The sequence below is a fragment of the Sinohyriopsis cumingii genome, chromosome 7, assembly GCF_028554795.1.
Source record: "Sinohyriopsis cumingii isolate HCF-2022 chromosome 7, ASM2855479v2, whole genome shotgun sequence".
Lineage (NCBI taxonomy): Eukaryota > Metazoa > Mollusca > Bivalvia > Unionida > Unionidae > Sinohyriopsis > Sinohyriopsis cumingii.
Window position 1 is genome coordinate 116,091,385 of NC_142967.1, and position 22,662 is coordinate 116,114,046.

The window sequence follows — 22,662 nt, forward strand, 5'->3', positions numbered from 1 at the left end:
ATAATGAGGTTAGATTATATGGCTCATCACCTTTGTGTGAATAGTATATAATATGATAAGAGAAAAGGAGGGGATGTTTTTCTTCACGTCCGTGCTTTTCATAAAAGAATTCATAACGTTCGTCGTTCGCGCCATTCTACGGAATAAAGACAACGAAGATGGTGGCTGCAACGAGTTGTTCAACAACTTGGTACATATTTACTATTGGATAATGGATGCTATCTATGTAGTGGAGAGACTAGAAAAAGAATGGAAGATAGCAGAGTACCTGGACTATGCGAATAGCCTGAACGTAGCAAAAGACGTGGTGGCAGGAATGATAGAAGAAGAGGAAAAGAGGTTGAGAGGTATGATGAATCCCCCTATGTCAGAGTGGGAAGCTTAAAGGAAGCACTTGACAATGCAAGCAAAGTCAGGTGCTTTCTTGAAGATATGTTGTATGGAACCGAGTATTCTTATGTGCAGAGAGGCCTGGACAGACTGAAGAAAAGAGAGGAATTAATGAGAAAAGTGATGGAGGTAGAGGTAAAGAAGATCAAAGAAAAATGGTCCAAAGAAAGAAAGGAAGAAGAGAATAGAAAGAAGAAATTGGAGTTTGACCAACTGAATAACAACTGGATCAAGATCCAAGAGAAATTTAGAGCCATGGGTCACCCCGACTGGATGCCGGACACGGAAAAGAAGAAGAAGAAAGAAATAATGGAGAAAGTCAGGAACTGTTGGCATAAATGGAGAAAGTAGAAGAAGCTGAAGAAGAAGAACCCAAAGGCCCTTTTTAGGGCCCCTCCTATGTTTCGAAAAGAAATTGACTTTCATGCCTAATTTTAAAAAACAAAACAAATGTCTCTTGTCTATTGTCTGTGTTCTATCCATTTCCCCTGTTCAATTTCCATTGTCCCTAGACAGACCCACCATGTTCAATTCCCATTGTCCCCAGAGTGAATATACCCTGTTTGTAATGGTAAGTCCCCCATGTCCCTAGAGTGGCCCAATCCCTTGTCGCTATGTTCCATTCCCCATTCACTCCCTCTTAAATTTCCCCATGTTAAATTCCCCTTGTTGCTATATCCCATATACCCTATTTTAACATTAAAGTCCCCTCGAGGCTATACCGCCCCACTTTACTACTGTGAAGGCTGTATCACCCAAACCTTGAAGTTATAAAAAGGTTATAACCGGAGACCAAGTCATTGCCATATTGACAGTGAAGGCTACATCACACAAACCTTGAAGTTATAGAAAGGTTATAACCGGAGACCAAGTCATTGCCATATCGACAGTAAAGGCTACATCACCCAAACCCTGAAGTTATAGAAAGGTTATAACCGGAGACCAAGACAGTGCCATATCGAAGTGAAGACTACATCACCCAAAGCAAAATGTTAAAAAGGTTATAAACGGAGACCAAGTAATTGCCATATCGACAGTGAAAACTACATCACCCAAACCAAAAGTTGTAAAAAGGTTAAAACCGGAAACCAAGTCATTGCCATATCGACAGTAAAGGCTGCAACACCCAAACCCTGAAGCTATAAAATGGTTATATCCGGAGACCAAGTTATTGCCATATCGACACTGAAGGCTACATCGCCCAAACCTTGAAGTTATAAAAAGGTTATAACCGGAGACCAAGTCATTGCCATATCGACAGTGAAGGCTACATCACCCAAACCCTGAAGTTATAGAAAGGTTATAACCGGAGCCAAGTCATTGTCATATTGACAGCATGGCCATCTTGTGAGTTAGTTTCCTTCGTTAGTCTCGCTATTCCCACTGCCTTCTAACATATTGCAGAATTTTGTCCCACTCATTTCGTAGTCAGTTTTTGTTTATCTGTTTGTGGGATCTCAGACCTGTTTGGAAATCAGAGATGCCGGTCAACAAAGAAGCATTTCAGGACTGATATTCTGGAGTACAAAAGTGCCACACAATTCTAGTATTCTAGTTACCAGGGGCGTTTAAAACTGCAAATTCAAGAACCTCGCTATCGATGGAACAAAAGTCGTGGAAACGTCTACTTATATTAACATTGACACATAATTCTACAGTACTGCTTTTGAGATACGAAGAACATTTTCAGAAATGTTTGGCTAATCAACAAGCGTAGTTATTTTCGTTATTTATCATTAGAGATCTATTCAAAATGTCCAACTACGATGGGCATCCTTTTGATTCGAATAAACGATGTGTCAAATAATGGAGGTAACATGCGCCATATGATGAAACGAATGCTATTCCGTACAGTATCGGGTGAGCATTGGCAGGAGAGAGAGAGAGAGAGAGAGAGAGAGAGAGAGTCATCGTATGTACAATTTGGTATTAGCAACCCACCTTTAGTTTTGCCCCTATTTGTTTTACGTTTTACGCGCTACATAATCATAAATCAAAACATGGATTAACATACTTTTTGCAGATTTCTATTTTTGCTGAATCTTCCATTCTGAATACGCTTGTCTTTTACTAAAACTTTTCTTGTCATTATAATTCACAAAATGTCAAGTGAAAATTAGAGTGCATCGGTATTTATATAATTCTTTGCTTATGTTCTTTCTCTACCTATTTATCCAATTTGACCCGTTTGGCCAATTCTATCCAATTCTACCCGTTTGGTCAATTCTCCCAATTCTACCTATTTATCCAGTTCTACCCGTTTGGCCAATTCTATACAAATATACCAGATTGGCCAATTCTCAAAATTCTACCCATTTGTCCAGTTCTACCCGTTTGGCCAATTCTATCCAATTCTACCCGTTTGGCCAATTCTCCCAATTCTCCCCATTTGGCCTATTCTACCAGCTTGTCCAATTCTACCCGGTTGTCAAATTAGAATCGTTTGGCCAATGCTACCCGTTCGGAAAATTCTTCCCATTTGGCCATTTGTACCAGTTAGACCAATTCTACCCGTTTGTCAACTTCAACCCGTTTGGTCAATGCTACACAATTGGCCAATTCAAATAACAGTGATGATCGATAAATAAACAGAATTCCTTACCTCTAATACGAAAAGCATGATTTCCATTTCTGCTACTTTCCTTCCTGAAAAGAATAATGCTTTTTATTGACTTTGGAGGTCAGACAAAAGACAGTTGTACTTATTAATGGTGGTGTTGTAGTAGTAGTCAAAGTACTAATTATACACAAATTAACATTCGATATAACAAATCTCAGTTTGTTTTAATAATACTGGATGAATAGACAAGACATTATTCCTGATGATATTAAAGATGAAGATGGGATCCCTATTAATCAAGTTTTACAATTACTTTAATCATTGACCTTCAGACGTTAATGTTTTCGAGATAAATTCGTAACTGATCATCGAAGATGACAGAAAGAAATCTCTAATTTGTCCATACTCCATCGTTGTTGTAGAAAAATTGTTTCAAAGTGAATGTGTGCATAGTTATGTATCAGTTAGAAATACAAATCATTTTTGTCATCTAAGATTAGAATATGAATATGTGTGTGCGTGTGTGTGTGTGTGTGTGATTTCATAAGATATTTGTCATTACCAAAACTGTGTTTAATTTGATTTGTTCCGAATACACGATGCATGTTATTAGCAGGGAGGCAGTTATTGAACTAATAACGAATATTATTCTTTTAATTTTTTTACATGCTTTGGCGACATATATTCATCAGTCAGTAACCTTTAGACTGACTCTTTCTCCACTGAAATCAAAATACTCTCTCATAAGAATGTTGCGAACCCAACGTGTAAGTTGATACGGAGAGAGAGAGAGAGAGAGAGAGAGAGAGAGCATTGAATCGTGCTCTTTAGAGGGTTACAGTTTGTGTCATGCTGGGAACTGGACCCAGGCCCGCGAGATACCTGCTCCCATTACCTTGTCTGTGTGCACTAACGTCCATACCCTCTCGACTTAACGTATACGTGATATATACTGTGATTTGTAAAGCAATATAACAATGTGATGTTTAGGGCCTTGTTTATAGTAAATCATCATAAGTTGTATCTAAATATTGATAAAGTAAATAGTATGTTTAACGAGTGTCTTAGCCTATTTACTATTTATTGACCAGTCATACGTTGTTGTTCTATTTTGAAAAAAAATATAAATAAAAATTACCATCGAGTACCTGCATTGTAGTGTGCACTGGTGATATTCGCTATTTACACGCAGATATCCATAATTGGACATGCACATTAAGAAGGCAACTGATACTTTGTGAATTACATATTCTTTTACAGAGATTCAATATCATTTTTGGACCAATCATATTTTTTAAACAGAAGCAACTTCGAGGCCGTGAACCATTCGTATTTGGTATAAAGCAAGATCCCCTCGAACCAAAAAATCACAAGATATGAGCTGTTTTATATAAGATTGTGGCAAACAAATTTATTCATTCTTAACATCAAGTCACTCTGTAAAATCATTTTCAGTTGTGTTAAATTATTGTTTGAGACGGATCATTTATTTATATACGTTATTCACTGGAATTACAAAATACTCTTTGATATTTCTGGACCAAAACTATTTTGGGATTATTGTGAATTCATTCAAAGACATTCTGGAATATATCACTGTGATACAACAAGACCGGTACAGCGACCTATTCAAGACTAATGGTACATCAGCATATTCAATATTGGAATTCAATACTGGACATGTGATATAACGTTTAGGATTATTTGTGATTTAATTCACAATGCTGTAATTTTCTCTTAAATATTCACTTTGTAGAGAAAATTGTTGTTGATTTCGTTTCTTTCTTTTACTTAGATCAAGACCATAGATTGGTGACAATTTTATCAGTATGAATGAAAACAATATGAAGCCAAAAAACGAAGCAAATTAAAAACAATTGAAAGGATTGTGGATGTTTACAATTGCTGCAGAAGTACATTTTGAAGCGGACAGTCTGTGAATAGATGTGAAGAGTTAATTCCCTTCGTCAGTAGTTTCATGTAGAAAAATCTTTAAAAGTATGTGTATTTGTATGTGGCATAAATAAAATTATATATATGGTGTGTACACTGTATCTTTGATATACCACTCAAAGTCTCGTTTCCTTTTCACAACAAATGTATACATCTCGTGCTTTCTTAAAGATACCGACAATATACTACACACAAGCAAACAAGCGCACGCAAACATACACACACACACACACACACACACACACACACATATATATATATATACACACACATACACACACATACACACACATACACACACACATACACACAGAGCACAGATAGTTGAGATGGAGAGATGAAGATAAAGACCATTACCGGAATTAGAAGCATGAAGCACCAACACCCCTCACAAAACACTAGTCCTGGCATGAAACAACATTGTTTGCTTTGTTTTCATTATTCAAATCACCGCTCTGGTGCTATAATGTTGCAAAAAAAACAATACTTATAAAAGTAGGTTTCTTTCGTTTCAAGTACCTAGACACATGCGTGGTCCAAATCCAAAGGGCACGTTCTGGTAGAACTGATCTAGGTCAGTCGAGTCCTTCAACCATCTTTGAGGGTGGAAACTATCTGGGTCTGTCGTCAAGGATGGGTTGCGCCCCATGACAAACATCGAGATCGCCACATTCGTCTATGAAATTGAAATTAAATGGATTCAAAATGTTTAACGTAAGACAAATAAAACCAGATGTTCAAAAATACATAAATTCCCAGACGAGCATAAGGTAATTGCAAGTGATGGGCTTTCTGAATCAGCTCTATCTCTCGATACATTTATAGAAAACACCAAGTACACAATCGATATTAGTAACACACAAAGGACACAATCGATATTAGTAACACACAAAGGACACAATCGATATTAGTAACACACAAAGGACACACTCGTTATTAGTAACACACAAAGGACACAATCGATATTAGTAACACACAAAGGACACAATCGATGTTTGTACCACACAAAGGACACAATCGATATTAGTAACACTCAAAGGACACACTCGATATTAGTAACACACAAAGGACACAATCGATATTAGAAACACACAAAGGACACAATCGATATTAGTAACACACAAAGGACACAATCGATATTAGTAACACACAAAGGACACAATCGATATTAGTAACACACAAAGGACACAATCGATATTTGTACCACATAAAGGACACAATCGATATTAGTAACACTCAAAGGACATAATCGATATTAGTAACACACAAAGGACACAATCGATATTAGAAACACACAAAGGACACAATCGATATTAGTAACACACAAAGGACACAATCGATATTAGTAACACACAAAGGACACAATCGATATTAGTTATACCTTGATACTATTTTCAAAATTTAGATGAAAATGACAATCGCTTTAATACAGTCAAAACCGAAGATGGGGAAGAAAATGGTATACCTTTGCAGGAATGCGGTTGCATCCTACTTGCATGTCCTCTTTGATCAGCCTGCACGTGAAAAATCCAGTGGGATGCAACCTATGGCACAAGAAACATTCCATTTGACAAACATTGTTTTACTTTTGAAAAGGTATTTACAAAATCAATCACGTCTTGAATTTTAATTCTAGCTTATTTTATTCCAGGTCAATGTAGAATTGCAGCTGAGGAAAATAATCCACAGCTAAATTCTTTTGGAGAAAGTATGATGCCATTGGACGTTTCTCGGTAAATGACAAATGTGGCACATACACTTGTCTCGAGATGGACAAAACCATTTTTGACCGGATTGCAAGTGTTTGCTGTCCTTATTACCTAGAAATTGTCAATACTGTACGTAATGAACCATCTGGAGAAGAAGATAAAAGCTGTTTCTGGTCGCCTATTTCCGGTTTCTGATGACTAACTTGCATTTGCTGCTACCCAGCCTAAGTCCGGTATGAAGAAGTGTATGTTAGGATTAGTTATTGAGTCATTTGCACATCAATGACGTAACTCCCGTAATACCCAGTTTGGGAAACTTCCCCAATTATAACGTTCTAGGTTTTTGCTTCGAATGCTAGAAAGAACCCCACCTAAGATGTAAATTACGGTCTTATTGAACTGATCACACGTCTGTTGTTGACATGATACCGCAATAAGTTCAATAACATCGCAATGGATAGATCACATGTCATTACTTAACAGCAGCGTAAGCAAAAAGTTTCAGGTTATTGAAACCGAATGATTTTTGTTTCAATTTTTTTATTATAAAGACCGCTCTGAAGTCATAGTGGTTAGAGCGTCCGCCTCCGATGCGGGAGGTCGTGGGTTCGATCCCCGGCTGAGTCATACCAAAGACTTACAAAAATGGTACTAACAGCTGCCTCGCTTAGCGCTCAGCATTAAGAGGTTAGTGTTAGGACTGGCGGCATGATGCCGCAGTGCTAGACATCACTACAAACTGCCACACTGCAGACATCGTAGTGGTAAGACTGAACAATTGATAAAGCTACCGTAAAAATCCAAACCACACACACACACACACACACACACACACACACACACGCACACATAAAATTTAAGGAATAACAATAAAATCTTACAATTTTGAGGAGAATCACTACAACTACCCCCAAATCTCTGTCTGAGATTCTCAACTCTAATAGGAAAGAGACGATAATGTTCGAAATAAAACAACCCCATTCGCACCACCACGGATACTTTTGTGAAACTAAAATGTCGGCGTAGTGATTTACAGAAAAATAATACATTCTATTCGCCTGAATTTTCTTAGCAAAAGAGAAACATATCAACGTATTCGGACCACCTGGACTGTTTCTACGATACGATTGTCCATAGGATTGACCGAGTAGTTGCGAATAGACAAAGTAGTTTAATGCAATTCACAACATCTCTTTTGTTTCTTGTTTTGTAAATAGTAGAGGTGGTCCTAATGGTGTCACTCGGCGATTGAAACTTCGTTTGGTCATTTCCATGAAGTAAAGAAGTAACGTTGGCTGTAGAATACAAATTAATTTGATGGATTTGGTTGATTTGTCACCCACCCACGTCACTTACCGATGCGACAGAAAAGGCCGAACATGTTCCGATTGTAACTTTATATTGTTTCCCTGTCATATTGTTTCGGGTGAAAAATGTTGTGCCAAATATTATTCTCAAAGTCGGCGAATTACGTTTCAGGTTTCTTTCGCAACTTAACGGAAAATACAGAGTACGTACCAATAAAGCTATCGGCTTTTATCTGAGGTATAATTCTTAATACTAACATCACTGTTGTCAATGTTCTCTAACTGCTGTGTATGGCTGGTAGCTATGTAACATTTTACCCTGACCTCCCATGATGCACTGCAGTGTATGGCTGGTAGCTTTGTTGCCTAGTACACTGACCTCCTACGATGCACTGCAGTGTATGGCTGGTAGCTTTGTAGCCTAGTACACTGACCTCCTATGATGCTCTGAACTGCAGTGTATGGGTGGTAGCTTTGTAACCTTGTAGCCTGACCTCCCACGATGCACTGCAGTGTATGGCTGGTAGCTTTGTAGCCTAGTACACTAACCCCCTACGATGCACTGCAGTGTATGGCTGGTAGCTTTGTAGCCAAGTAAACTGACCTCGTATAATGCACTGCAGTGTATGGCTGGTAGCTTTGTAACCTTGTACCCTGACCTCCTACGATGCGACAATTCAAGAGAATATCACAACACAAATTATGCAAGTCTGAGAATTTTTAAATACATGAAACGTGTTTAGCGCTCAATTTACTAACTTGGATATTGCCTAGTGTTAAGCTATGTAATTTGTCTTTATGGAACTGCTGCTAAAAATATGCACAAGAATCAGATGCCAGTATTTTTTCATCATACTGATATTCAGTTTTCTAGTTCAAGGTTATCAAGTCAAATTACATTAATCAAGTGCACAGTTGCAAAAATGTTACAACATACCTATTACAACATACCTATATTATAAACACAGTTATCACCCTAAAAGTAAACATATACCAATATATTACTAAATATAGCTCAAGTAAACATTGTAACTACCGAATGTATCTGTAAGGAATCTGGGTTCTTGTCATGGTCTTTTCTCTTCAAAATATGTCAAACAGGAAATATTTGTTGAAACTAAACAGTTGTTGGAAGTTTTAAAGCTTTACCTTTCCTTTTAAATTGCATATATATATATATATATATATATATATATATATATATATATATATATATATATATATATATATATATATTGTATTACGAACCTTATTCCCCCGCCCAACCCTCTTTTTGTTTCTTTTATTCCTACATTACCAAATGCAACTAAGCTCATTGAAATGAAAATCGGTTTGTTAAAAAAATGTTGAAACTAAATGCAAAATAACGGTGAAACACAATCGATCAAACTTTCATTCATAATACAATACTTCTTTAATTGACACATTTGATACTAATACAAATAGGAGGCCAGAGTACCAGACAAGTAGCTTTGCACTGGCCTAGTGCATTATGGGGAAAAAAGTAGGTCCATTCCGTACTTTAACTAAGAACGAAGATGATAGTTATCTGTGCATTCCCTACTTCGAGGTCAATCCTACGAATCATTCGTCGAATGTCTGTCGATAGCTGTCATTCAGACTACTTCAGCTATTTACGAAACAAGGATTGACCGAAAAGGCACGAATGATATAACTATTATTTTGTTGTGTGTGTAACCCTCCGGTTAATCTTGCAGTCTGTCCTATCGTAGAAATAGCTTAGGCGATACTGACAGTTTGGGTTTCTTGTTCTGCGTAAAAATTTGTGGCTAACAAAATGAATGATTTTTCTGCAATACGACACAATGACAAATAAATACAAATGCATGACGTCATGTTGTGGTTTCATTATTATTAATACGACTAATATACTCTTGAAGCGTATATTGTATGTACCAAAGTAAATTTAAAGGCAGTATAATCATGTGATTACTCAGAAAATATTTACACGAGTTAACAGGACAATATCTTATTATTTATCGACATGAATTCCTATAAAATCTTACTAGTCCCGTCGCTTTACCAATAAGTCAATTAAATTTCCCGTTCAGTGGAACGCCCGTTCATATTCCTACATAATGACGGAAAAATGATAAGCATGGCTGTGATTTTACCTACTAGTGCGTGTGTATGGTATAGTTGTTAACAGTGGTGTCATGATTGCCTTTAAAACATTAACCCCTAGCGACAAGTTAAAATGGCAGGAGGTAGTAGCCTACTACCGAGCTCTGTAGCATCATGGTCATGCATGATACACTAAAGTGGGTGGTATTATAGAAAGGTAGACAGATGTAGCTCTACAATGATACCAAATAATCTAGAACATCTAGTTGCACTGCAAAATACAGATTTTAAAATTTCTCATTTTTTGGACCCGATTTTTTTGTACCCAAAATTCGCCCGTGGTCGGAATCTGATTTTGTGTCCGGATTTTAGACTTTTTGGTCTCAGATCTAAGGCAAACCGGTATAAGCTGCAAACAGACAGATGATTGTTGTTGTTGTTGCCATTTTTCAGCACACGATAGGCTATACATGGCGGCCAGTATTAATGGTGGAGGAAGAACCCGTGAAAACCCCGGAAAAAACTACCGACCCACGAGAAGCTACTGGCAAGCTTTCTCACATGCCCACATTGGCTGAATATTAGACTAGAACCGCCGCAGACAGAGGTGAAATGGCAGTGATCGGGAACGAAGAGCGCTTTAGACCACTCGGCCACTCGGGGCCCCAACAGACAGATGAACCTTTGCAAAAGTAGGATAAGATGGGCATTTGGAATAAAGAGTGGTCTCGATACAAAAATAATGGCTCCGTTTAGCACCAAAAAAAAACCACCAAAAAACCCTCTAACTTTTACCCTTTTGCTCATGCGCGAGCCAATTAGCCAATGAAAAACTATGTTTCTAACACAACTAGGCAGTATGTTATTGAAAGATCACCTGGGATTCTGTGTTTTCGGATCTATTCAGAAACAGCTTTCAAAATATGTTTCCTACTCGATTTTCAGGGGAAAATGACAAAAACCTACAGGGGTTAATGTGATAAGGCCACCCATATTAAGCAATTACACGCCTTAAGGAGCCACTTTTCAGGTCCTTAAGCCTACGTCTCATGCGGTCTAGGCAGATGAAGGTCACCAAATTGTGCTACAATTTGCGCTAGCTATAAAAGCAAGGGAGTAACATATAGCATGATAATAGCCACGATAGTAAGGAATATCAATCATAACAAGAAGATAGCTCTGATAGCAAGGGGACGGCTATGATAGTAAGAGAACAGCTGTGATAGCAGTTTGTATAACTATGATAGTAAGGAACAGATATGATAGCAATGGATATAGCTATGACAGTAAGGAGATAGCTATGAGAGCAAGGAGATAACTATGATAGCAAGGAGATAGCTTTTATGGATATAGCTATGATAGCAAGGGAATAACTATGCTATCAATGAAAATAGCTATGATAGTACGGGAACAGCTGTAAAAACAAGGAGGCTATAGCTATAATAGGAAGTGGACAGCTATGATAGCAAGGGAATAGTTATAGTAGTAAGGGATAACTATGGTAGCAAGGGAATAACCATGGTAGCAAGAGAACAGCTATGGTAGCAAGGGAATATCTATGGTAGCAAACGAACAAATATGGTAGCAATGAAATAACTATGGTAGCAAAAGAACAGCTATGGTAGCAAGGGAATAACTATGGTAGCAAAAGAACAGCTATGGTAGCAAGAGAATAACTATGGTAGCAAAAGAACAGCTATGGTAGCAAGGGAATAAATATGGTAGCAAGAGAACAGCTATGGTAGCAAGGGAATAACTATGGTAGCAAGAGAACAGCTATGGTAGCAAGGGAATAAATATGGTAGCAAGAGAACAGCTATGGTAGCAAGGGAATAACTGTGGTAGCAAGGAATAGCTATAATAGCAAGGGGATAGCTGTGACATATCTGTTCTAATCTATGCTTTTTATATCAGCTGATATAAATTAAAACGGTCAAATATATCTAATTGTCTCATGAATGAGCTGAAATCAAAGTGTTGGAAGTTTATTAAGCATGAAATTCGCCCAACAGAGTATTATTTCTCTCAAAGCTACCTTCCGTAACATGGCAAATCTGTTGGTTGAGCCGAACCCACATGAGAATTAACTACTATTGATTCTGTGCAGTACATTTTTAAGTGGCATAGGAGATAGTTTACATGTGATTTAAAGTCCTAATGCGAACATATGCAAAATGTCGTATATGCCAAAGCATCTGGAAAACACTGAATATTGAAAGATATTCGTCCTAAACATTGTTAAACTAGATAACATTGACTTTTTATCACATTAAGAGTCCCATAATTTCTCTCTCGAACTGAGAAACCTGGCCATTTTCAGATGAGCGAATTAATCCGATATTGATAGGCAACGTCCGTAGGTGAACCAGTTTCAGTCCAAAGCTAGAACACACGATCTGATGACGTCACCGTTGTCAACACAAGCATTCAATAGAATGATGATATTTATTAAAAACGGCAGCATTGTGCTTTAAAGTACATTTTGTCCCTATACCTATCAAACATTGCACAGAATGAAAGTAAAGTCCCCACGGTTTCAAGTTGCGTGTAGCAACTTGTGCATACATTCTAAATATAGTCCCTTGATATTTACAATTGTGTCCCTATTTCTATGGTACAGTATAATCTTCAGATATCTACAAACAAACCAAGGGATGCATTACATAAAATTTACATTATAGTTATATCTTAATCAGAGATATAATAATGGAATACTTTTGAAACTGTTCCGTATTTCAATTTTTAAACTGAGAATGAATTTCTAATAAGCGCATGAAGAGGAATACGTTTATTAAAAACTGTCAGAGCGTAAGAGTTGAGTTTATCTACTATAGTGCAGAGAACAAATAATTTTCCTTTCATAATTTCCTTCCGTTTGTCTGTTATTTTTGTATTCACGTACTTCTTTCTTCTTTGCTTCGTGTGACTGTCGCCGCATATAGATCTCAATCTTCCGTCCTTAATTAGACTTAAAAGCGTCCTACAAACTATAATTATCTCAAACAAATGTCTCACAGCGAACAATTTTGTGCTATTCAAATCAGATTTGCTAAACATGAATTCAGAACACAAACAAAATCATTTGCCGATATAAATGATTATACCTCAGGGTTTCTTTGACAACCGCCTTCAGAAATTTTAGACCGTGTAGAGTGTGGTAGGTCAAATTAGATCCACCATTCCAGTACTCCTCCACTATCAACTGCTGGCACTCGGGGTGTAGACTCAACTCATGAAGGCACCACCGGATGCTGGTGATCGTCTTAAAAGAATTAATCTAATTAATATGTATACAACCGCATTAGTTAACTTGAAATGGGAATGTCTTTCATCGCAGAATCTTTTTAGTTCGCCTGATTTCAAGACCAAGTGAATTAATAATATTATCCTGCGTGTGTCGTCTGTAAACATTTGTTATTTTCAACTTCATATAGAAACCAAAAGGGCAAGTTATGCCAAATTCGGCAGATGCAATCCTGGGCGAAAGACCTTTGCATTTGATAACTCTTCTCCCCTACATAAAGTAATGTCGTCCAACTAAAAAGAGAAACATTAGAGGATTTCTTCCCAAAAGCCGTTCAGCTGAATTCAACCATGTTGAACATATATATTTCTTAGTTAAAGGGATATCAGTTGCTCCACAAATGATGCTGATGTACCTCTGAGTATGACCGGCATTTATAAATATATATATAAAAAATTGAACGATTTCTTTTCAAAATCCGCCCAAAAATGACCAAATTTTAAAGAAACGATTTGGAATAAATGGCTTAAAATTTATACAAGTAATACATATTCACTATCAAATATGACCGAGGTTACCAAAAAATAGAGAACATTTTATTAATTGTTCTCAAGAAACCTTTCATTACTAATTTTGGCAGAAAATATTCTGGCATGAATTTCAAGTTATTCAAGCGATGGCGATGTATAATCAAATATGCCCTCCGTTACTAAATATAGACAAAATTTGAAATGATTTCTCAAAAACCGCCTCAACAAAATTTGACAGAAAGTAAGACCTTTCTAATTTATATAGATACAGTAACACCTTTCTAATTTATACAGATACAGTAACACCTTTCTAATTTATACAGATACAGTAACACCTTTCTAATTCATACAGATACAGTAACACCTTACTAATTCATACAGATACAGTAACGCCTTTCTAATTTATACAGATGCAGTAGCACCTTTCTAATTTATACAGATACAGTCGATTCACCTTTTCAAACAATGACAGTATCACCAAAGGTTGAAACATCTTGAAAAGGCCTCTACTTAAAAGCTACTAAAAAGAATTTAAACAAATTTGATGGAAAACACGATGTCATAAAAGGTCTTCAAATTTTACAAACGGTGCCTACTACACATTTTTCTACACAATTCAGGTGGCAGAAAACAGTTTTGCATAAAAAGACTTTTTCTTGTTTTTATAAATGGACCTGGCAATCTATCAAATATGGCCCGTAGTACTCAAATTAGAAAATCATTTATTCGACTTTATCTCAAACACCGTTAAGCAGACTTTAATTAAATTTGACGTAAATCACGCTAGAATAAAATAATTTCATAATTTGTAACAAGGATACCGATTTGGTTTCAAATATGGCTGCTGTTCTTGAAAAAAAAAAGGCAAAAACCCAACAGATTTTTCTCAAAACCTCATGAGACACAAATATCGGTCGAAATAAAGTAAGCAATATAAAATGTTTTAAAAGAAAATCTCTTTTGAGTGTTATGAACCTTCTTCACACCATCAAAAACAACTCAAAAGACTTTGGAGGCTCAACTGACACTTAGTTCAACAAACATTATCATAAACTATAACACCACCACTACACCAAACTGATGGCATATTGAAAACTGCGTTCACCTATTTAGAGAATGCCGAGCGTTTTAATTCGTTTATCACATATGACGCTAAAATTAACGATACCAGTGAAGTTCTTCCTGTATTACCACTTCGCACAATTAACAAATTAACAAGAATTATAATAAGTGAACATTTTAGATGTTAAGAATATTTCCTTTAAAAAAGCTTGTGGCTTTGAGAAGATAATCAAGATGTTCTTAATGGTGCATGACCAGCAAGTATAAGACCATTATATATTTTATACAACAGAACTCATAATGAAAACATTTTCTTTGCAGAAAGTGGTAATATTGCCAAAACACAATAAATATATTAAAACAATGACAGACTCACGTATCTACTTAGGCAAAAGCAAGACAAGGGACATTTTCAACATATATACAATTACTTGCATGAAAATGATCTTATTTATAAATATAAATCGGATTTTCTTCCAAATCACTGAACCGTGTACAACACACGTGTTAAACTAGGGTTATTCACTCACAGTGTCAATACTAGCAATCATCATGTCCGTTATGTTAATGAGAACCTCGTCCTCGGTTAGTTCCTCTGAGTTGAGAAGACCGGATAGAACACACGGAGTTGTCTCTTGACGGTGGCGAAAATCGGAGATTGCGTTTTGAGCTAAAAGAAAAATAAGGGTTTGAAAATCCAATAAAATATTTCATCCAGTCCTCGTGTATGTTGCAAATTTCGGTTTTGAAGAAATAAATTTCGTTAGTTGTCCAAGACGTTTTTATATGACTAGTTGACAATGCAGTTTCTCTCAGATTACGCTTTCAGAAACTGTTCTTCCGCATTTATGTAAGCGTATAAATGGTTATTCATCTGTACTGAGACTCATCATTCAAGTCTACAATTTAATTGAATGAACATAACAACTGACTGAGATGAAAAGGTGTTTGAAAAAATATAGCATAAACACAGGCTGTAAATTATTATAAATAGATACATTATCTACAGATGTATTTAACACCTGTTTATATTCGACTGACCGATTTACTGCACACTGGAAGAAGAAAAAAACAATGGAAAATATCATGCCAGGTTTATTTAATGCTGGACTACATGAATTAATATATCTACGTCAAAGAAGATATATATTATTAAGGACAGGAAAACATTAAAATAGTAAGTCATGTACTTGTTTTCAGAAGAAAGTTCCATCTTTTTACATGCTCTCTCCATTCCGGATGATGCACCATGACAATCTTGGGCATCAAAAGCAGTTTTTTGGCCTTCTCAAAGTTTATTCTGCAAAGAGCCAAACTTCTGCATTAAAAAGGCTTGTCATGCGGACAATTAGTAATTTATTGATTCTTCAAAATCTCTTTAAGCATGAATATGTATCATAAAATATGTAGCTCTCAGCATATTATTTGCAGTTGTGTTTGAAATGTGGGAGGTCTTGTTTAGGATAAATAGAGTGAATAAATTCAACAGCATTTTTTTCAGTTATGTACATATTAAGATTATCTAATTCAGAATGATTCAAATTAAGAATTTCATTATAATTTGAGCTTCACTCTAATTTGAGCTTCATTCTAATTTGAGCTTCATTCAGTCTATTTCATGTTTAGGTATTTTCTTTATCGCTAAATATAAGTAGCAGCTTTAGCAAACTCAAGAACTTACGTACATACTGAACTCGTGCTTTATGACAATGTATGGAATGGCCATTCAGCCCTCACAAATTATGGTGACCAAAGCGAATTCCTGAGTAATAGAAACAAAGTCATCCATTTATATGGAAAGTCGGGTACTGTGCATTATTAAAGGTCTTGCAAACCGTAAGAGATATCCGGATTTTTTATGAACACTAGATAGAGGTCTATATCAACTTCTAGAGTCCATTAAAGAAGGTAAGTGCTTTTCATATCACTTCTTATGAAAAAGAGTCTGGAAGTGGATTTCTTCCGAGTTAAAGACCAAATCAGAAATCCAACCTACCTTGCTGTTTCGGCAAACTTGTGAAAATCATTTTTGGCTTTTCGAGGCAGGCACCCGATTTCATAACCATAGAGAACTCTTCCAAATGCTAATGATCAAATGCAAAAGACATTATTTAATTAGTTCTCATAATCATTCATTTACATCTCAGTATTTTGAGTAGCATTTTATGCATTTGACGAGACGAAATCTCTTAACAGAAACGCATAAAATTGCTAAATCGCTAAGCAGTGGCCCTCCCAAAAACATACCCATTTGCATTGACCGGAAGTAAAATAATTGAAAGAAATGATTGATTGATAAAGACCCAAAGAACATAAGATAGTACAAGGGGGTTTAAGAGAGCCTGCACCTGCTGAGTATGTTAAAAGTCTACATATGTCGTCATGATTACTGAATTGGTATAGCTAACTGTTAAAGAAAATTGTCGGCTGACGAAATTAAGTAAGTAGCATCAAGTGACTGAAAAATAAGACGGATTTATCCATTTCTTCAACATAGCACTAATGTGACAGAAGAACTAAATCAAAGTATTGGGTCTTGTATGTGCTACAATTAAAAGCAGACCACATATTGCACAATTAAAAAGTCGGTTGAGAATTTAGTTGTGGGCAAGCAAGGCTATGACAGACAAAAGCATCGGAATAATATTTCAGCAATATATTTAAGATTCAAAAGTTCGACAATAATATGTTCTTTGCGATGAATGTGGTTTTTTTTCTTCTTCACCGAGTGATATCTTGATGAAAACGGACATCATTGTTGGTTACAAAAACTGGCATAAGTATTCAGACTGCTTTAAAATTGGACCGAACACTGCCTACATACATACATACATACATGCATACATAGGGGCCCCGAGTGGCCGAGTGGTCTAATGCACTCTCCGTTACGGATCACTACCATCTCACCTCTGTCTGCGTGGGTTCGAGTCTCGGATTCAGCCAATGTGGGTATGTGAGAAAGCTTGCCAGTAGCTTCTCGAGGGTCGGTGGTTCTTTCCGGGGATTTCCTGGGTTCTTCCTCCACCATTAATACTGCTCGCCATGTATAGCCTATCGTGTGCTGAAAAATGGCGTTAAACCCTACAACAACAACACACACACACACACACATACATACATACACAAACACACAAATGCATACATACATACATACTTTAGATTTTAATTTTTCAGTGCTGTATCTATACTTACGTATCACCTATACAATAATTATGTCCTTCAGCTTTCAACTTTCCAAATGTTGAAACAATTAAGCGCTAAAGTTGCATGTGTTTGTTTGCTGATATCTTTATTTATGTTCTTTAGCAGGTGTCATGCGTTTGAACGTATGATTTCATGTTTTTTTTTCACGGATTGATCAGCAAGCATTTCCACCTTTGTTCAACAATGAATTCTAAAGGATGATTTAAAGTTTTGTTTACAGGTTCAACATTTTCTGTGGAATTTATTTCCATCTATTGTCAGGCCCAAAAACAAAAGGAATTTATTTCTATCTATTGTCAGGCCCAGAAACAAAAGGAATTTATTTCCATCTATTGTCAGGCCCAAAAACGAAAGGAATTTATTTCCATCTATTTTCAGGCCCAAAAACAAAAGGAATTTATTTCCATCTATTGTCAGGCCCAGAAACAAAAGGAATTTACTTCAATCTATTCTCAGGGCCAGAAACAAAAGGAATTTATTTCCATCTATTGTCAGGCCCAGAAACAAAAGGAATTTATTTCAATCTATTGTCAGGCCCAGAAACAAAAGGAATTTATTTCCATCTATTGTCAGGCAAGAAAACAAAAGGAATTTATTTCAATCTATCATTGCAACAAAGATAAGTGCTAATCATCAAAGTTAGATTACGCTTTTAAATATTTTTTTATTTACCATCCATCTAATTCGTAGTAATAATATGTTCTTCTTCAATTTTTAAACAAGGTTAATTTACTCATATTGTGTATGACCTTCGTTCAAATAGGTTTAAACTGCATATATTTTGTCGAGTTTCAAATATCTAATTTTATATAGTATTAACAGTGAAATAACTTGATGCATCCGTTGTTTATTCCTAGCTACTATCTTACACGTAGATAAGGTTTTTGGTGTATGATAAAAATCTCCACACTTGTGCCATCTTTAAACTAATCAAATGGATGAAAACAACTTTTAAATAACTGTTTCACACAAGATACAAATACTACTAGCTGTATCTCCTTTAAAATTAAAGAATACACACAAGGGTTCAAAATAATTATAGCATATGGGAGATGATTTGTAAAATTTTAATTGGCAAAGAGTAAGAAGAATAAGCGGAAAACAAATCACTAAAAATGATGATTTTTTGTAAGACCATGATCATCTAAAATATCCAAGTCATATATCTCATCGTTTTTTATCAGTAAATGTTTGTTAATTGATGATTTATATCATTAGGGGACGTCCATTAATTATGTCAAAAATTTTTAGGCAATTTTTTACACACACCCTCAACTCTTGTCAACAACTGTCAAACTTTCAGTGACCCCCAATAAAATTTTACCCCCCCCCCAAAAAAAAAAAACTAAGAATATTTTATACGGCTTTTATGCTAAAAATACAATTATGGAAATTTAAAGGTCTACAAATAAATTTTAATACATTTTTTATTTGTTTAACAGATTTCAAATTGACTATAACACTTTGAATTCATGAAAAAATCGAGAGTTTATATTCCTGCTTCTATCATCTTCCCATGGGGAAGCCAAATGTTCCTCTATTGTTATAATGGGCATAGTGGCTGATTTATTAATTTTTTGTGGAAACGATACACCCGACAAGTCAACATCATCTTCATCTAACCATTCTGCGCTTAACATCTCTCCATGAGCAATAATTGCCATCAGCTCTATCTGTCTTTTGGCAGCCACTCGTATTGGCCGAATTCTTTGCGGTTGAGGAGCATGTGGTAATTGCCTAGGCCCAAGATCGCGTTGCCGGTGCTGTTGAACATGCTTATTCAACATAACTTGTTAAGTAACATAGAGGTGACAGATTTTGCAAATAAAAACAAAATATGATGATACAAGACTATGGCTTCCTTGGCAAGAGCTCAACCGGTTTAGGATTAAACTGGTGGGCTGTTGACGGGCGAGCGAGTGTGTGCCATACCAACGCACCGACTAGTTTCCTATTTTTTGATTTATTAAATTTATTGTAAAAAAAAATAACATTGTTGACGTCAATTTATCTTGAACTCCCCCTCCCCCATGTCAACAATTGTCAAACTTCTTCAAACCCCCTCCCTCCCCCCCCCCCATTTTGTTGACATAATTAATGGACGACCCCTTAAAGACATAGTTAGAGAAAATGACATTTCATAAAAGGCTATTAGATTTTTCACTGGATATGCCATTTAAGATGGGATTACCTCTGTCTACTTTGACTGGTCGCTTAATAGCTTTTAAACGTATGAAGCTTTAAAAAGGCGACGGAGGAAACAAAGCACAGAAAACAATGTCAAATAGATGTGCATAGCATGTAACATAGTCAATATTTTCATCTTGTCTCAAATTTTATTATCTTGGTGTCTGTCTGTTACACTATTAAGGAAGCAAAAGAAAGTCATACTACAACATGTTATGGGAGTCTCCACATCAATGAAATTTGCAAACGCGACTTTTCTATTGTTTTGCAATTCCTCATGAAAGTATTGTGTGTACAATCAGTGAACAGCTTTTACTTTGTTATTCTGAAACAGAAACACAATGAATATCATAATTTATATCTGAATCATCATCAGTAACACCTTTAGGTTTTTAAAAATGTCAGTCATTTAGGATAAAAGTCATAATATAGTACGTCGGGAAATTTCAAGTTCCTCTTCCGGTTTGATGTTTCGTTTCATCGCATTCAAAATTCGTGCTTAAGTCCTGTATATTATCCTAATATTTTAAAAATTATGGTGTCTCTGTTTTATGTATTCGTCCATTTATTTATTCCTGTATGGACTGTTTTCTTCTCTCCGATTTTTAAAATAGTAAATCTTGTGTTCCCTTCATTGTTATGTATAATGCGTCATACAAGATTTGCAGTGACCAATACCCTTGTTAAACTAAACTTTTACTTTTTCTATTTTATTGAAAGAAAATATTAAATTGTTATGAAGATTATTTGAAAGGTATTGTAGATTGATTTGTAAGTAACCCAAACGGTAATGTTTGGTTTCATGTAATAATTTCTTTGCAAATGAATTGACGAAAATCATGACAAAAGGTCCAGAAATTACCAGAGAATGTAACCATACAACCTAATGAATCCGTATATGATTGAATTTCGTAGACAACTTAGGAAACTTTAACAGGAATTTAAAAAGGCGAAAACTGAGAGTTTAAGAGAGGAGCAATATAAATCAATGAATTCTTAAAAGTCAATCTTAAACAAAAGTTAAAACAAACAGGTTAGGTGCAGGTACCTAGAGGAATAATTCTTTTACATGTTGAGTTAAATTACAATACATTTTGGCTCTGTTCTAAACCGTGTCAAAGAACAACCAGTTAAATAAATTTCGGTACCACAAAGAACATCAATATCCAATTACAGAAAATGTGCGCAAGTTAAAGTAATAAATGGCAAATGAAACCTACATGATAATCAACACTATTCAGCATTCATTTATTAGCTCAGCTTTGCAGTCAGTAGCACCAAGCTTTGCAGATGACATTTATGGTGCACTTGGTTTACCATTAAATATGTAACTTGATGCAGCGATAAAGTTGTCATTAAGCCAAACCAACAAACATGTCATTTAATCAAGTCAGTGAACCAATTTACAGCAGACGAATTGTCTGCATACGGGATCCTTCCAAAACAATATTGAGTCGATCTAATACCAAAGTCATAAATAGTGCATGATACTAAAAGGCGTACTAGTCAAAGTAACTATACTTGGTTTTCATTGTTCAAAAAAACAGGAACAAAGCCGTTAAATTTCGATACCGAGCAGAACAATTCCAATAAAAGTTTGAGAATCAGCAAATCTGAATTCTAAGGTGACTATTTCCTATCTTTGTTTGCTATAGAAATCTCAACTGCATCAAATAAGGTTGCAAAAGATACACAAATTAAGAATTATTAAATTAATTATAGTGGTGTCATAAAGAAATACGAAGCAAAGTTGTGCATAATTAAGCAATACAGAGGACAGCTTGGCATCTGCTCAGCTCACAGTTTATGAGTCGCATAAATAGTTACATAATCTGTCAAACACCGACGTTGAGCAGAATTGGCGAGGCCTTTTGTTAGGATTTGTGACAAATCAATAAATGACAATTTGACACGGTGAGATGATAATTTATGATATGGGTACGTCAATCTTTGAACTTATAAGTAAAATTTTAGCTTCTATCTGTGAATTTTAGTTACTTTAAATTATGCTAGATAATTATTTTTGTTATGTATTATAAACCTCAGTGTGAAATAAATATGCTTCTTGGCGAAATAATTATTTTTTCATACGTTTTCATTCCTATATTTTCACATCTGATAAATATATCCTTATATTTACACGTTAAAATATAAGATTTTCCACTGTGTCATGCGATTTCATGTTTACAAAATGTGCCTACAGCAACAAAAACGAGTACTTTGTGAGCTACCACAAATAAATAGAAGCTGCCTTACATTTCAGTCATGGAAACTAATCTTTGATAAAGAAATTGGATCAGACACTGTTCGTGTCTATTTGAAGTTGTTTATACTTACTTCCCTAATAGCAAGGACAAACCCACTATGATGCATTGCAGAATTGGACTTGCATAGTTTTCAGGTAGGGTCAAATAGTCTAAAATACGACCAA

General features: G+C 35.7%; 1 protein-coding gene across 1 annotated transcript in view; it reads right to left on the reverse strand.

The window, feature by feature from the left end:
• The window catches only part of LOC149795980 (cholesterol side-chain cleavage enzyme, mitochondrial-like), a 46,491-nt gene that overhangs the window by 9,721 nt on the left and 14,108 nt on the right, over positions 1–22,662 (reverse strand). The window contains exons 6-12 of the mRNA XM_089964159.1: positions 16,837–16,924; positions 16,031–16,140; positions 15,371–15,510; positions 13,109–13,266; positions 6,369–6,447; positions 5,423–5,579; positions 2,993–3,036 (exon numbers count right to left, since the gene is read on the reverse strand). Of these exons, the coding sequence (XP_089820285.1) occupies positions 2,993–3,036; positions 5,423–5,579; positions 6,369–6,447; positions 13,109–13,266; positions 15,371–15,510; positions 16,031–16,140; positions 16,837–16,924 (776 nt within the window). The remainder of the gene's footprint in view (positions 1–2,992; positions 3,037–5,422; positions 5,580–6,368; positions 6,448–13,108; positions 13,267–15,370; positions 15,511–16,030; positions 16,141–16,836; positions 16,925–22,662) is intronic.